The sequence below is a fragment of the Coregonus clupeaformis genome, chromosome 6, assembly GCF_020615455.1.
Source record: "Coregonus clupeaformis isolate EN_2021a chromosome 6, ASM2061545v1, whole genome shotgun sequence".
NCBI classification, from domain to species: Eukaryota; Metazoa; Chordata; class Actinopteri; order Salmoniformes; family Salmonidae; genus Coregonus; species Coregonus clupeaformis.
The window spans coordinates 52,358,173-52,372,666 of NC_059197.1; the positions used below are offsets into that span (position 1 = coordinate 52,358,173).

The 14,494-nt window shown below is 41.5% G+C and overlaps 1 protein-coding gene across 1 annotated transcript; it reads right to left on the reverse strand.

The window, feature by feature from the left end:
- Window positions 1-255: 255 nt before the first annotated feature.
- LOC121586959 (inhibin beta B chain) lies at window positions 256-11,730 on the reverse strand. The gene is made up of 2 exons (XM_041904045.2): window positions 10,507-11,730; window positions 256-2,664 (listed from the first exon to the last, which is right to left on the reverse strand). Exons 1-2 carry the CDS (start codon window positions 10,961-10,963, stop codon window positions 1,889-1,891), a joined length of 1,233 nt encoding a protein of 410 aa, XP_041759979.1. The 5' UTR covers window positions 10,964-11,730; the 3' UTR covers window positions 256-1,888.
- Window positions 11,731-14,494: the final 2,764 nt, after the last annotated feature.

Sequence of the window (14,494 nt, forward strand, 5' to 3'; positions counted from 1 at the left end):
GAGAGTGTGACCTAGGGCCAACCACTTGAGCCCTGGAGCCCTGCCCAGATTCACTCTGCACTAATTATTGTGTGTGTGTGTGTGTGTGTGTGTGTGTGTGTGTGTGTGTGTGTGTGTGTGTGTGTGTGTGTGTGTGTGTGTGTGTGTGTGTGATTTTGAGTGGTCACACGTTTAATGAGTAGATTAAAGTCGGCCACTCCTGCCATATCTTACATATTGAAGTAGCTTCCAGAAAGACTCAAGAGAGTTCCAACCTAATGCAGAATAAGACATTTATTTTTCAACAATTACAAAGAACAAAATATTTTAAAATCATATTTATATCTTACATCAGCTGTACAGAGATGACGTGTTCATTCTAAATGATTCTGGAACAAGAACTGAACTAGAAAACTAGGAGTATTTAAGTCGATGAAAAAATATTTGTCTATACAAAATAGAAAAAAAGACATTGAACTGAAAATGGAATCCATAATATTGTACCCTGATGCAGTGTTTAGGCCTCTTAACTGGTCCCAAAGCATTTTACAAAATAATACGATGGCCTCTTATAATTGCTAAAAAAAAAATTTGGCCTCTTTGGTTCCATGATTAGGTATAATACATTTGAACAGAACTTAATTTGCTTTCTATAAAAATAACTTTTTCCAATGGCAGTTTCTTTATTTTTTAACTAATCACGCAACTTTTCAGTGCAAATATTGTAACTATCATTCACTTTGAAGAAGAAGCAAAAGATTACATTTCAAGTACTGGTAATAGTTAATAACTATAACTAAAAGTTCAGTTTGTCTGGTGTCTGTGGGTCAATACTATACATTGCATAGCTCATGCGGCACTTATATTTAAAAGGATTGTGAGCAAGGGTCAGTGCACCACATTGTACTCTTTAAAGGCATTTCAATCTGCAAGTGCTATTTAATGTGCATTAGGAAGTGCTATGCAGCACCAAGACTTTAACCGAGCAATATGGCAACTCATCGCTTTTGTTTCGCTGACTGAAATGAGAGGGAAACTTGTTGTGCTTCAGCTGTTGAAGAAATTAGACTCTTCCCGTTAAAAGTGTGAATGAAAGAAGGAAGGATTCAGAAGGAAGTAACAGAAGGTCAATGTTTTTCCCTATTGTCTCTGTTTCATATCACAGCCTAAACTCCCAAGTTTTGATGACAGCTTCAGCGTTCGCATGGTGTGTTGGAATGTATTTTTATTTTCTGCTCACTCTTCTGACATGGAAGCCATTTTGAAAACAGATTAATTTTGATTTCTGGATGCTGGCCGTAAAATAAAAACGGTTTTATATAAAATGTTAATCTTGTGACACATCAACAAGATGTATTTCTTGTTAGAAGTGCTGAAGTTGTACAAGAGGTGAGTTGTCAGTGCTTTCACTATAGGTTCAGTTATACTTTCTTGAAAGAGGCATGGTTTGGAATTGTCTATCAGCAAGTGAACCTCCTTCATAATCTCAGGCTCTTTCCACCTTTGTCAGAGTATAGAAATAGAACTCTCCATTTTCAGAAATGAAATGGCAATCTTGGAAAATATATAATGCGATAAGTACCATTTAGTTAAAATCCCTCTGATAATGACACCTACATGAATTTGCAAACACGTTTACAAAAAATGGGATTGAATCATATATTCATATGTTGGCAAAAGAATATCAGAGAATATTATTAACAAACATAAATATATATACAAGTGTTTGTTCAGGCATATGTGAGAATGAGTGTGTAGGATATGCGTGAATGAATTAAGTTGTGTGTGCATGTGCGTATGCCTTATAATTGTCCATAAATATCACTTTGATTTCTATAATTAATTTTGTAATATCCTTTTCTTCTTTACAAATGTCCATAAAAGTCCACTTGAAGTACATAGTCTCAACTCAAGCACAGCCACACTCCTCCACGATCATATTGGGTACGTCTCTCTTGACGATGTTGTATTCATCGTCGAAGTAGAGCATTGACATGGTGCTGAGCTTGGTGGGGATGCAACAGGAGTTCATGGAGCCAGGGCTCATGCCTCTCATCCGATACTGATTGACCACTGCCGTGTGGAAGGACGACGCCGACCCTGGCACTCCCGCCATGTACGCCGGACAGTTCCCCTCGCAGTAGTTCCCAAAGTACCCCGACGGCGCGATGATCCAGTCGTTCCAGCCGATGAGGCGGAAGTCTATGTAGAACTGCTGTCTGCAGCACAGACTACTACTCCCGTCACACTCCAGCCCCCTCTTCCTGATGCGGTGCTTGTTGTCCGCTTGCCGGGCCTGTACGACTAGAAACGGCCTGTGGGACTCGTCGTTCTGGTTCATGAGGATCGGTAAGACCGCCAGGTCCTCGCAGCCCTCGCAGCGCACGTCCAGGTTTTGCCGCCGGTCGCCCTTCTCGAACCCCATCTGGATAGCATTGGTCAGGGGGAAGGTGTGCCAGCCGCTCCTCTTCAGCTCCACACGCTTCTCCACCAGGTTCCACTTGCTGCCCAGGCCAGGCTCTTGGTAGTACACCTTGACTGTGACCTTCCTCCGCGGACCCTTGTCCAGGGTGTTAGGAAGCAGCCTGAAGTACAGCCACAGGGTGGCCTGGGTCACGTACAGGTGCTGGTTTCCCTCATTGGAGATCAGGAAGAACAGGCTGGATTTGGATGATACCAGCTCATCTGGGAAAGACAGGAACAGAATAGGGAAAGGTCAGTTTAATAGTAATTTTAAACCTTTAAAAGGTCAGTGTGGCAATGCTAAAAGAGGAGACAAACACACAGATTAATTGGCTATTAATTAACAAAAATACCCATCTTTCAAAAACCTTACTGATATTGGACAAAGCTTCAAGAAGATACTACCACACTGGGTGGTCCCAAGCTTGGACTGTTGGATGAATAGCTGGACAAGAACTGGGCACATAGGGAACAGTTCAACAATTTGGGATTAAATTGAGATAGACGGTTACTATGGCTTCCCTTGTTATGGCCTGTCTTACTGTCATCTCTATCTGGCCTGGGATGTAAACAGAGTTTGGACTGGTACTAAAGGGATTTGGTGGATGGGTGTACACTGGTAGACAGCTCTAACAGAGACACCAGCCTCCTCTTGATCCAGGGCCCGTATTCACAAAGCGTCTCACGGTGCTGATCCAGGATCGGTTTTGTATTTTAGATCATAATGAATAAGAGGGGGGACCTGATCCTAGATCAGCACTCCTACTCTGAGACGCTTTATGAATACAGGCCCTGGTCTTGTCACGTAGGCCTACATGGGGACTGCAATGACAGTGCAGCATCAGCAGGTCTGGAATCAGTTCCATCTGGCCCTTGCCTATAGAGAGCCTCGACAGTGACAATGACAGTACAGATCTGGGATCAGGCCCACTTGAAGTTGCCTCTGGCCCTGAGTCAGGCTGGGTATGGGGAAGAGGGCTTATCAGAGCCAAGTACAAAGGCTCAAAGGCTTTGCTGTGAATACTGCAGAAAAACAAGAGCTTACTGAGCCTAACTGCTTACACAATGCACAGTAATGTGATGTAAAGGAAGAAAATGCACAGTAAAGCCAGGCACATTGAGTGAAGAGGAGCACAGCTTCACAGTGGATTAATGATCAAGCAAAAAAAGCAATTTACATGAAACTAGCTGGCCTTTCCAACAACCCAACTATCACCACAGAAACTGTGTCTGGCTGTACAGTGCGTGCCAATGTTTACTTATTTTTGGTTTGTGCCATATTGTTGTCATGTGTGGGTAGGTTCAGGTTCGGGTTAGGGTAGGGTAGCGTAGAGTCAGGGTCAAAAGTCAAATTCAAATTGAACTTGCACTTGTCAGTGCCCAAAACATGACATGACCAAAACAACTCCTACTCTTACACACTCACTGACTTTGCCTGGTCAGGCTCCCTGCACCACTATGCAGTTTGTTGATCAAGACAAGACCTGAACCTTGAACTACCTAAAGAAACCTAAGAGACAGTAACATCTTCAGTAGCTAAGGCAGTAACTGAAATATATGGTTTCTTCCCAGTCCTCCAGTGAGAGTAAAAACGTCTAACCTGAGAGCCCATCAGCAACACTCTACATGAATACTCTGTGACTGACTGAGCAACATGCAGCTGTCAGGTGAAGGAAAGTGGGAAAACACACACGTCAAGGGTCACCTCTCCAACCTGAACACTGAGCTGTGCTGCCTGCCTATCTGCCTGCCTGTTTGCTTGTCTGCCGCCCAAAGCGATGGGACCCTACCTGGGCGGGCCTGGGCCCCATCATCATGGATCAGCTACAATGGAGGCCGCCCTGGCCTGCCCAGCCAGTCTCCATCTGCACTGCCTCACACAACACAAGACAGGTAATCTCCATGTTACTTCTCAACTCAAAGACTTAGTCAACAGACAGCTATAGACCACACTCTGACTGTCCTAGCACTAGGCCATGGGTGGCAGCACAGCTGTCAAGACATTACATTTACATTTTAGTCATTTAGCAGACGCTCTTATCCAGAGCGACTTACAGTTAGTGAGTGCATACATTCTTTTTTTCTTTTTTCATACCCCCCGTGGGAATCGAACCCACAACCCTGGCGTTGCAAACGCCACGCTCTACCAACTGAGCTACATCCCTATGACCAACAATAAGCAAAAAGCTAAGACCTAATGTCTCCTGGTTGAAATGGATGTTCTATTCTATCTTCTGTTTATGGATGGATGACTTTGATATATTACTGTATCAGTTATTTATTCTTTCAACAGGGGACAGGGGAAGAGGGGGGGGCTTTGTGAAACAAACCTAAGGGAGCCATTTTTCACTCTGTGAGTAAAGAGGGAAATTGTCTCAGATGGAACAGGATACTCAACAACAGAATACTCCCCAAAAAGACACATCCAATTAGAAAGTGATTTGTCAGGTGAACTTATGAGAGCACCAATGCAGTGTGCAGGAGTCTTTTTTAAAAATCATTCTCAGGAACAGAAATAGAGTTGCAGAGAAAGTGTCTTTAGATGATATCACTATCGCTGACGTGGCATCTTTGTCAGGCAACTGCTTTAGTAACCGTACACAACAACGGCAAATACAAGGTCTAACATACAAGCATGATGAAGTCCATAAGTACTGTGCAGGCAGCAACCAAGTCCCACTCTAGGACTATATAAGGGAGATGGTCCCTCACACCATGCATTCTAATACGGAACAGTGAGTGGCAGTGAGTTCACCATTCCAGTTCACTCTACATTCAGCATGCATGGTCCTGACACAAAGCGCTGACCTTATGTAGATGTAGAGCCATTCTAAAGCAGCCCTGCTTTCAGGTCATCTTATAGCTGGTACCAGGATTCTCAACAGAAGATCACAGTAGAATCATTGTATATGGGTGGCATTCAGATGAAATACTCAGCATGGGTGAACATTAGATTTTCATCAGGTGTCTTAGATTGACTGTACACTCTTAGAAAAAAGGGTTCCAAAGGGTTCTTCAGCTGTCCCCATAGGAGAACCCTTTTTGGTTCCAGGTAGAACCCTTTTTGGTTTCAGGTAGAAGAACCCTTTTGGGTTCCATATAGAACCCTCTGTGAAAGGAGTTCTACATTTACATTTTAGTCATTTAGCAGACGCTCTTATCCAGAGCGACTTACAGTTAGTGAGTGCATACATTTTTCATACTGGCCCCCCGTGGGAAACGAACCTACAACCCTGGTGTTGCAAGTGCCACGCTCTACCAACTGAGCTACAGGGGACTAGCGGAACCCAAAAGGGTTCTACATGGAACCAAAAGGGTTCTACCTGGATCCAAAAAGGGTTCTCCTATGGGAACAGCCGAATAACCCCTTTAGGTTCTAGATAGCACCTTTTTTTCTAAGTGTATTTGAGAAGCAGAACAGGGTTGGTTTTGAACATTTCTCTGATCAGCTAACCGAATCACTGACACTAATTGTGTTGGAGAGATGCACAGCCGGTTAGAGAAAATCTGGGGTGACTTCAACTGCTATAAGAATAAGAGGCAATAAGAGGTTTGATCTGAATACATGTGGGCCTAAGCAGGTGGCATCATTGATCATTTCCAGTCCCCCTTTAAGCATCTCTAAGCAAATTGTTGTGTGAGCTCTTCTCAGTGCCACGACCAGCTGGCTGCAGCTACCACCCTGGGTAATACTGCCAACTGGCAAGGAGGGCAATGAGGCACAAGGAAGGCAACCCAACTGAATCTACACAAATGTACAGTACAAAGTTACAGAGCTTTTTGAGAATAATGTGAAAATATTATCGGCTTTTCAAATCTTTTTTGGATTGGCCATATCATTCTTTTGAATGTGAATGTGATATTATACATACCCTTAATCTTTTCTATGCAAACTATGGATTTTGTGTGTTGTTTTGAAGATGAATGCTATGAGGCTGTTATAGTGACATTATTTATGAGTCTCTGGGGGTGTGAACCTCAGCCTGAGGACACACTTGTTCTATGCTCACACTAACAAATGCTTGGTTGTTTGGTTGACCCAACTGCTGGGTTGCAGGTGTTGGGTCACTTAGTTGGGTTGTTTTCTTTAAAAACTGCTGGTTATTGATGCTGGGTTACTGAGATATGACCTAGCAGGTCAGATCAGAAGACTGGAGGCATAGTTTAGTCGGGGCGTGACATTCAGATAGTTATTTTTAGCCACCTGAGTAAATGTCATTCCTGTTCATCTGTTCTGTTGAATAGTTTTAACATGCTATGGTTAAACATTTACCTCTTTGTAGCTTGAATGATGCTTATAGAAGTGTATGAGTTCCCTAAAAGCCTCTGTAAATCCCATTGTTGGGATAGAATAAGGTGGTATACCTTATTATAATATGTAATAAATAATCTTAATATTATAGAGGAATGTGAAGAGAAAAAAAAGGACAAATGTTATTTGTAGTATGTAAACTTAACATGATGAACAGGAATGACATTTATGATGTTAGATAAGGTCTCTGATACTAACAGTTGTCCTCTCAAGATGAAGCTTCTTCATGTGAATAATACCTGTAGCATGACTCGGGTTATCACTCAACCAACTAGAGTGTTTACCAATAGTGTTGGATCTGTGACATCCACTTGTATTGATCATATCTTCACTAATGCTACAGAGCTTTGCTCCAAAGCAATATCAGTTCCCATTGGCTGTAGTGACCATAACATTGTGGCAATAACAAGGAAAGCCAAAGTACCAAAGGCAGGGCCTAAAGTTATTTATAAGAGATCATACAAAATGTTTTCTGAGGACTCTTTTGTTGAAGATGTAAAAAATGTATGTTGGTCTGATGTGTATAAGGAGGAGAACGCAGATGCAACACCTGGAGGATTATTCTTGTCAATTTTTGCCAAACATGCACCTGTTAAGAAACTAACTGTGAGAACTGTTAGAGCCCCCTGGATCGATGATGAATTGAAGAATTGTATGGTTCAAAGAAATTATGCAAATAAAGTGGCAAACAAGTCAGGCAGCTCAGCTGATTGGTCGACATACTGTAAATTGAGACATTTTGAACAGTGAACCATCATATTTGTGTATTGAAGATCTAATAATGAAAAAGAAGGATTGCAATGTTAAATTTGGTCAAATGTGTGTGGAAGAGATTGAAAAACGATTGTTATCCATCAATAATGATAAGCCACCAGGTACAGACAACCTAGATGGGAAACTATTGAGAATGGTAGCAGACTGTATTGCCGCCCCTATTTGCCATGTCTTTAACCAAAGCCTAAAGGAGTGTGTCCACAGGCGTTGAAGGAAGCTAAAGTAATTCCACTACCTAAAAATAGTAAAGATCCCTTTGCTGGTTCTAACAGCCGCCCAATCAGTTTGCTGCCTGTTCTTAGTAAACTGATGGAGAGAATTGTGTTTGAACAAATACAAAGCTCTTTTCTAAAGCACAAGTTAACTACTGACTTTCAGAATGCATATAGAGAAGGGGCACTCAACTTGTGCTGGACTGACTCAGATGACTGATGATTGGCTAAAATAAATGGATAATAATATGATAGTTGGAGCTGTATTATTAGATTTCAGTGCAGCCTTTGATGTTATTGATCATAAATTGTTATTGAAAAAACTCAATTGTTATGGCTTTACATCACCTGCCATCACATGGTTGGAGAGTTACTTATTCAATAGAACTCAGAGAGGATTCTTCAATGGAAGCTTCTCTAACATCAGATATGTACAGTGTGGTATCCCTCAGGGCAGTTGCCTTGGGTTGTTACTCTTCTCTATTTTTACAAATGATTTGCCACTTGTCTTACAAGAAACTAAAATGACTATGTATGCTGATGATTGCACACTCTACACATCAGCACCTACAGCCAGGGAGGTCACTGAGACTCTTAGCAAGGAGTTACAGTCAGTGCTAGAATGGGTAATTAACAACAAACTGGTCTTAAATAAATCTAAAACCAAAAGCATTGTATTGGGTTCAAAGTATTATCTTAGATCTAAACCTCAACTGGAGTTGTGCATGAAGGGTGTGACCATTGAACAAGTTGAAGAAGCTGAACTCCTAGGAGTAACATTGGATGGTCAGTTATCATGGTCAAGTCCTATTGACAAAGTTGTTGTTGGGGAGAGGTATGTCTGTTATAAAAATATGTTCTGTGTTTTTTAAACAAAGATCAACTGTACTAGTTGTTCAGGCTTTGATCTTGTCCCATCTTGATTATTGTCCGGTAATATGGTCAGGTGCAGCAAAGAAAGACCTAGAAAAACTGCAGCTGGCTCTAAACAAAGCAGCACACCTTGCCCTTAACTGCACACACAGAACTAACATCAACAACATGCATGATAGTCTTTCAATGGTTGAAGGTTGAGGAGAAATTGACTACTTCTCTTCTAGTCTTTTTAAGAAACATTTGTGTGTTGGAAATGCCTAACCACTTGTATAATCTATTTGCATACACTTCAAACAGACATACCGCACCGGACATGCCACTATAAGTCTCTTCACGGTACCCAAACCAAAAACAGATTGAATGCGTCGCTCAGTTATGTATAGAGCCATGTCATCGTGGAATGCTCTTCCACCAGAGGTTACTCAGGCAAAATGCAAGTCTAGCTTTAAAACACAGATTTAAAAAAATATATTGTATCACAGCACCTCTCCTATTTCTAAAGATCTAATTTAACTGTACTGTATACAAGAAAATGAATATGTATATGTGAATAGTGTGTAAATAGTATTTTTGTTGAATCTTGGTGTCTTTCCTATATATACAACTATTTTTATTTTGAATGTAATATAATATTTTATGTTGTTCTTGTCTATAACTGTTCTGTACTTTGTCATGTATTTGTAGGTTTTATGTGGACCACATGAGGTTGGTGGCACCATAATTGGGGAGGATGGGCTCGTGGTAATGGCTGGAGCGGTATTGGTGGGATGGTATCAAATACAACAAACACATGGTTTCCATGTGCTTGATGCCATTCCATTTACTCTGTTCCAGCCATTATGTGAGCCGTCCTCCCCTCAGCAGCCTCCACTGATGTGGACCCCAGGAAGAGTAGCTGCTGCATGTGCAGTAGCTAATGGTCATGGCTAGAAGGGATCCAGCTTTTGTCTGATTAAAGTCAGATTTGACTTTTCGTAGGAAGTTAGGAGAATTTACGCAGCTGGTTAGGAGAATTTATGTAGCAGATTAAGACAATTAGGTTAAGGTTAGGAAAAGGGTTATGGTTAGCTAAAACGCCAAAAAAGGCAACTGTTAATTTGACAAAACCTTGATCCCTTCTAGCCATGACTATAGCTAATGGGGATCCTAATAAACTAAACTCATGGGTGGCCAATAAGATCTAGCTGAAAGCCACGCCCCTAATAAAACAGGCCTCCTGAAAATAACCTGAGGATTACATAAAAAATGGCCCAGCTGCTAGGTCCACTCAGCATGAGTGTAAAAAATACCCAACTGATTGTTAAATTAACCCATGTTTGTGTAATCCCAACAAACCAACATGTTGGGTTATTCACCCAAACCAACTGGCTGGGTCAAAACAACCCAACATGTGTTCTGTCCACTAGTTAACCAGCAATGGGTTACCAAATAACCAAAAGTGTTTGCAGAACAGTTGGGGGAAATAATCATGTAAAACATCTATAAATGATAAACACAAGCAACATTTGGTTTTGTTTAGTTTTATATTTCAAATAATAATAATAATTATTATATTTCAAGCTATTTGAATGACTTTTCCTGTATGCATTGAACCCGCATCAGTTGATTTCTGGGTTCATGCTCCCTACCCTTTAAATACAAATACACAATATAAAAAAAAAACTGTGCCTACTTTAAGGAATTTGTGAATGTATTGTTTTGAAATCACAGACACTTTCTGCTCTTAGCGGGGCGGGGGATGACGCGCTGCATCACCTTGATCAACTGTGTAGTCCAAACGTTACGCACCGGACCCAGCTTGGTCTGTGCGTAAAAGTGGTTTTATTTTTGTTTTTTTCTAATACAATAGAGTAAACGGTAGCCTGCCTATAAGATACAATAATTACACACCTGTCTCTGCGAAACTGATTATCTCCGAGCTCTCCTCCAGCACTTCGTTGGCATTGCTGGTCGCGTGTCCATCCAGATTCGGGATTTCTACTCTCCCATCCTCGCGCACTTTACCGGCGTGGAGTTTCCGAAGCGCAGTCACCATCGCCGCCTTCGGGATAGAATGGGTGATGTTGGGTCTTACCCTCATCTGTAACCTGCTCAGGATATGCCTTTTCACCACCTCCAGAAAGTCAATGTCCACCCGTCCCGATTCCTCGGGCTGACCGATGCCACACGAAGTGCAAGTTTCCTGAGCTACGGTGTGCGTCTCCGTTCCCGGCAAAGGGTTCAAGGATCCCGGCGCCGCTTCTTTGCAGAGGACAGACTGCACGCAAGCCATAAATAATGCCACTTTGATTATACAGTTAATCATTTTCTTTATGAAGAAAAAAAGTCGTGATATTTGAAGTGCCATATGCCTATAATTCGTTTTCTACTATAAAAAGGTATGCAGAATATTGCTGTCAAATGTAGGCTATTCACTTGGCGTTATTAAGAAAATACGATTTCGAATGAAAAGAAAGATAAAGTTGTAAAATCCCGTTAGTCCGTATAAAGTTGCAAGGAGTCCATGCAAGAAGAAATATTCCACTCAATTCAGACGCATTTTGATTAAATATTCAATTCACCGTAACTTGAAATATTCCCCTTATTTCGTGTCTGTGTTCATTCCCGATGTCTGTCACTCAGCTGACTTCACTTCAGGGGCACAGTGGGAGTCAAGTCCGTTCTGCCTGTCTCAAAGACTTTGCTTCACCATTTCAAGGTAACACAATTTAAAAACCAGTAGGCTACCATTTATCCGTCAATTGAGTTTCAGTTCAATGCCTGACGTATCATGCCATGGTTTAATTGATCTGCAATCCGCAATAATCATTATTTAGAAACTAATAGAAGAGGACAAACTAAACGAATAGAAAATCACCCATTGGTTGATAAACACAAGTCAGGATATTCCATAGAAGGGAAAAAGCTGAAGGGTCGGTCAAATAATAACTTATCGCATATTGTAGCATCCAGTTTTTCATTTGCTTTGACTTACTCCTTCAGTTTTTGTTCCTGTATATCCTTATTGAAATGCACCTTAATTGGATTTGAATTCCCGATATGAAATTGCCCTGATGTACTTGAGCACAAAGAGGTCTAATGATCGGACGAACCTTTCCCTTGCTATGTCGATTTAGGAGTCCTCCATAGACTGAAAGTTTTTATACAAGGAAACCACGTGGGACGTCCCACCAACTAAACAGACTCCTAGTATTTGGTAGGAGATTATGCATAGGCTTAAGGTAAACTATCCTCCTTAGCTGTCCTGTCCAGAGAAAATACTTATAACCTATGGAAAACGAATTAGGAGAGATAAAAAATGACTTAAGAATTCGAGTAACCAATTATTTACCAGACTGACTGGTGACTTGTGCATAATGCGTTGATTTGCGCACAATATAGAGCATCATTAGCATAGACTATCTTTACAGTGGAAACTATCTACTTTAGAAATAAGAACGAGGATTACATCAATAAACTTCCATTATATAATTAATTAACATTTAATATGTTCCGTATAAAGCCTGTAGGTCTAATAGCCTAGACAAGGCCTGGCCATGTTTTAATATAAAACATTTTCATCAACACGTGCTATCCAAATGTTTTTTGTTGTTGTTGCATTTTCATGCTTCAAACAAACAGAAAACGTGTCCCATATAGATGCTCCAAAGAAAAATGAATAAAATAGAAAATAAATGGTACCGACAGATTCTTGACAGGCCTTTCTTATTGCGGCTCAACCATGACTGCATGGTGATCATAAGCATCTCCTAAACCAGACTGGATGTACTGGAAACAACACCAAGGTAATACAGATTTAAGCGCCAAAGGTGACACTGTAGGTGCGTGCACCACTTTTTATATTTGAAGTGACACAAAAACAGTGACCAATTCAAGTCAGAGCTCTGTTTTGTCGTCACTCAAATATGAGTGAAATATAAGCCTAAAAAATATCACATAATACATTTGACCTAACATTGGCAAAACAGTACTAGGTGAATGCCCAACATATTGTAATGCTATGTTTTTAATGTGCGCTCTCCCAATACTGTAACAGATCAGATCACGTTGAAAGTTGTTAAATGCTGCCACCCTTCTTCTAAATATTGCAACTACACATTGCATGAACCGCACACATTTTTTACAATCTGCAGCCAGGCAATAAACCGATAGGTCGTAGCCATATAGCCTATAAAGGCATATATATCTAACAGTTGAAAAATAAATGTTTTATTTACAGCATAAATCATGAAATATGCTGGGAAATATTGAGGGATAACATGGCACATACAATGACTGTGTAGGCTACTATAGATAATTAGATGTGATAAATTAAAACTTTTGCACTGTTACTATAGCCGATGTATTTGTCAAACGCAGGGCTGTTCAATTCCTGTCCTGGAGGGCAGAAACAATTCTAGATTTGGTTTCTACCTTTAGTTAATTGCAATCACCCATTGGGCCTCATTTATAAACGTTGCGTAGGCCTACATACAAAATATAGGCTACGCAAAAACACGCTTGCACCAGTTTGGCATTTATAAAAATTGAACTTGACATGAGAATGTGCTTAGCTCCGTTTCTAGTGGTTGAAGTATTACATTGCAAGCAGGCAAGCAGCCTAGTATTTTGTTCAAATGGCGCATATAATGACACGCTTATTTCTAAAAAAAAATATATAAAAAAATATATATAATATATATGATTAAATTATTTGCTGTTAGTGAGAAGAGGAATTTGCATCTTTGCATTCTAAAATAGTTAGAAATAATAGTTAGAAATAGGCTCATCACTAAGCTAAGGACCCTGGGACTAAACACCTCCCTCTGCAACTGGATCCTGGACTTCCTGACGGGCCGACCCCAGGTGGTAAGGGTAGGTAACAACACATCTGCCACACTGATCCTCAACACGGGGGCCCCTCAGGGGTGCGTGCTCAGTTCCCTCCTGTACTCCCTGTTCACCCATGACTGCATGGCCAGGCACGACTCCAACACCATCATTAAGTTTGCTGACGACACAACAGTGGTAGGCCTGATCACCGACAACGATGAGAGCCTATAGGGAGGAGGTCAGAGACCTGGCCGTGTGGTGCCAGGATAACAACCTCTCCTTCAACGTGACCAAGACAAAGGAGATGATTGTGGACTACAGGAAAAAAAAGAGGACTGAGCACGCCCCCATTCTCATCGACGGGGCTGTAGTGGAACAGGTTGAGAGCTTCAAGTTCCTTGGTGTCCACATCACCAACAAACTATCATGGTCCAAACACACCAAGACAGTCGTGAACAGGGCACGACAAAGCCTATTCCCCCTCAGGAGACTGAAAAGATTTGGCATGGGTCCTCAGATCCTCAAAAAATTCTACAGCTGCACCATCGAGAGCATCCTGACTGGTTGCATCACCGCCTGGTATGGCAACTGCTTGGCCTCCGACCGCAAGGCACTACAGAGGGTAGTGCGTATGGCCCAGTACATCACTGGGGCCAAGCTTCCTGCCATCCAGGACCTCTATACCAGGCGGTGTCAGAGGAAGGCCCTCAAAATTGTCAAAGACTCCAGCCACCCTAGTCATAGACTGTTCTCTCTGCTACCGCACGGCAAGCGGTACCGGAGTGCCAAGTCTAGGTCCAAAAGACTTCTCAACAGCTTCTACCCCCAAGCCATAAGACTCCTGAACAGCTAATCATGGCTACCCAGACTATTTGCACTGCCCCCCCACCCCATCTTTTTACGCTGCTGCTACTCTGTTAATGATTTATGCATAGTCACTTTAACTTTAACTCTACCCACATTATTTCAACTACCTCAACTAGCCGGTGCCCCCGCACATTGACTCTGCACCGGTACCCCCCTGTATACAGTGAGGGAAAAAAGTATTTGATCCCCTGCTGATTTG

Bases quoted from the DNA above. Each gene is read 5' to 3' on its own strand.
- LOC121586959 (XM_041904045.2), bottom strand. From the start codon at position 10,963: ATGGCACTTCAAATATCACGACTTTTTTTCTTCATAAAGAAAATGATT. The intron at 2,665-10,506 runs GTGTGTAATTAT...TGTCTTTCCCAG, and splicing joins AATCAGTTTCGCAGAGACAG to ATGAGCTGGTATCATCCAAA.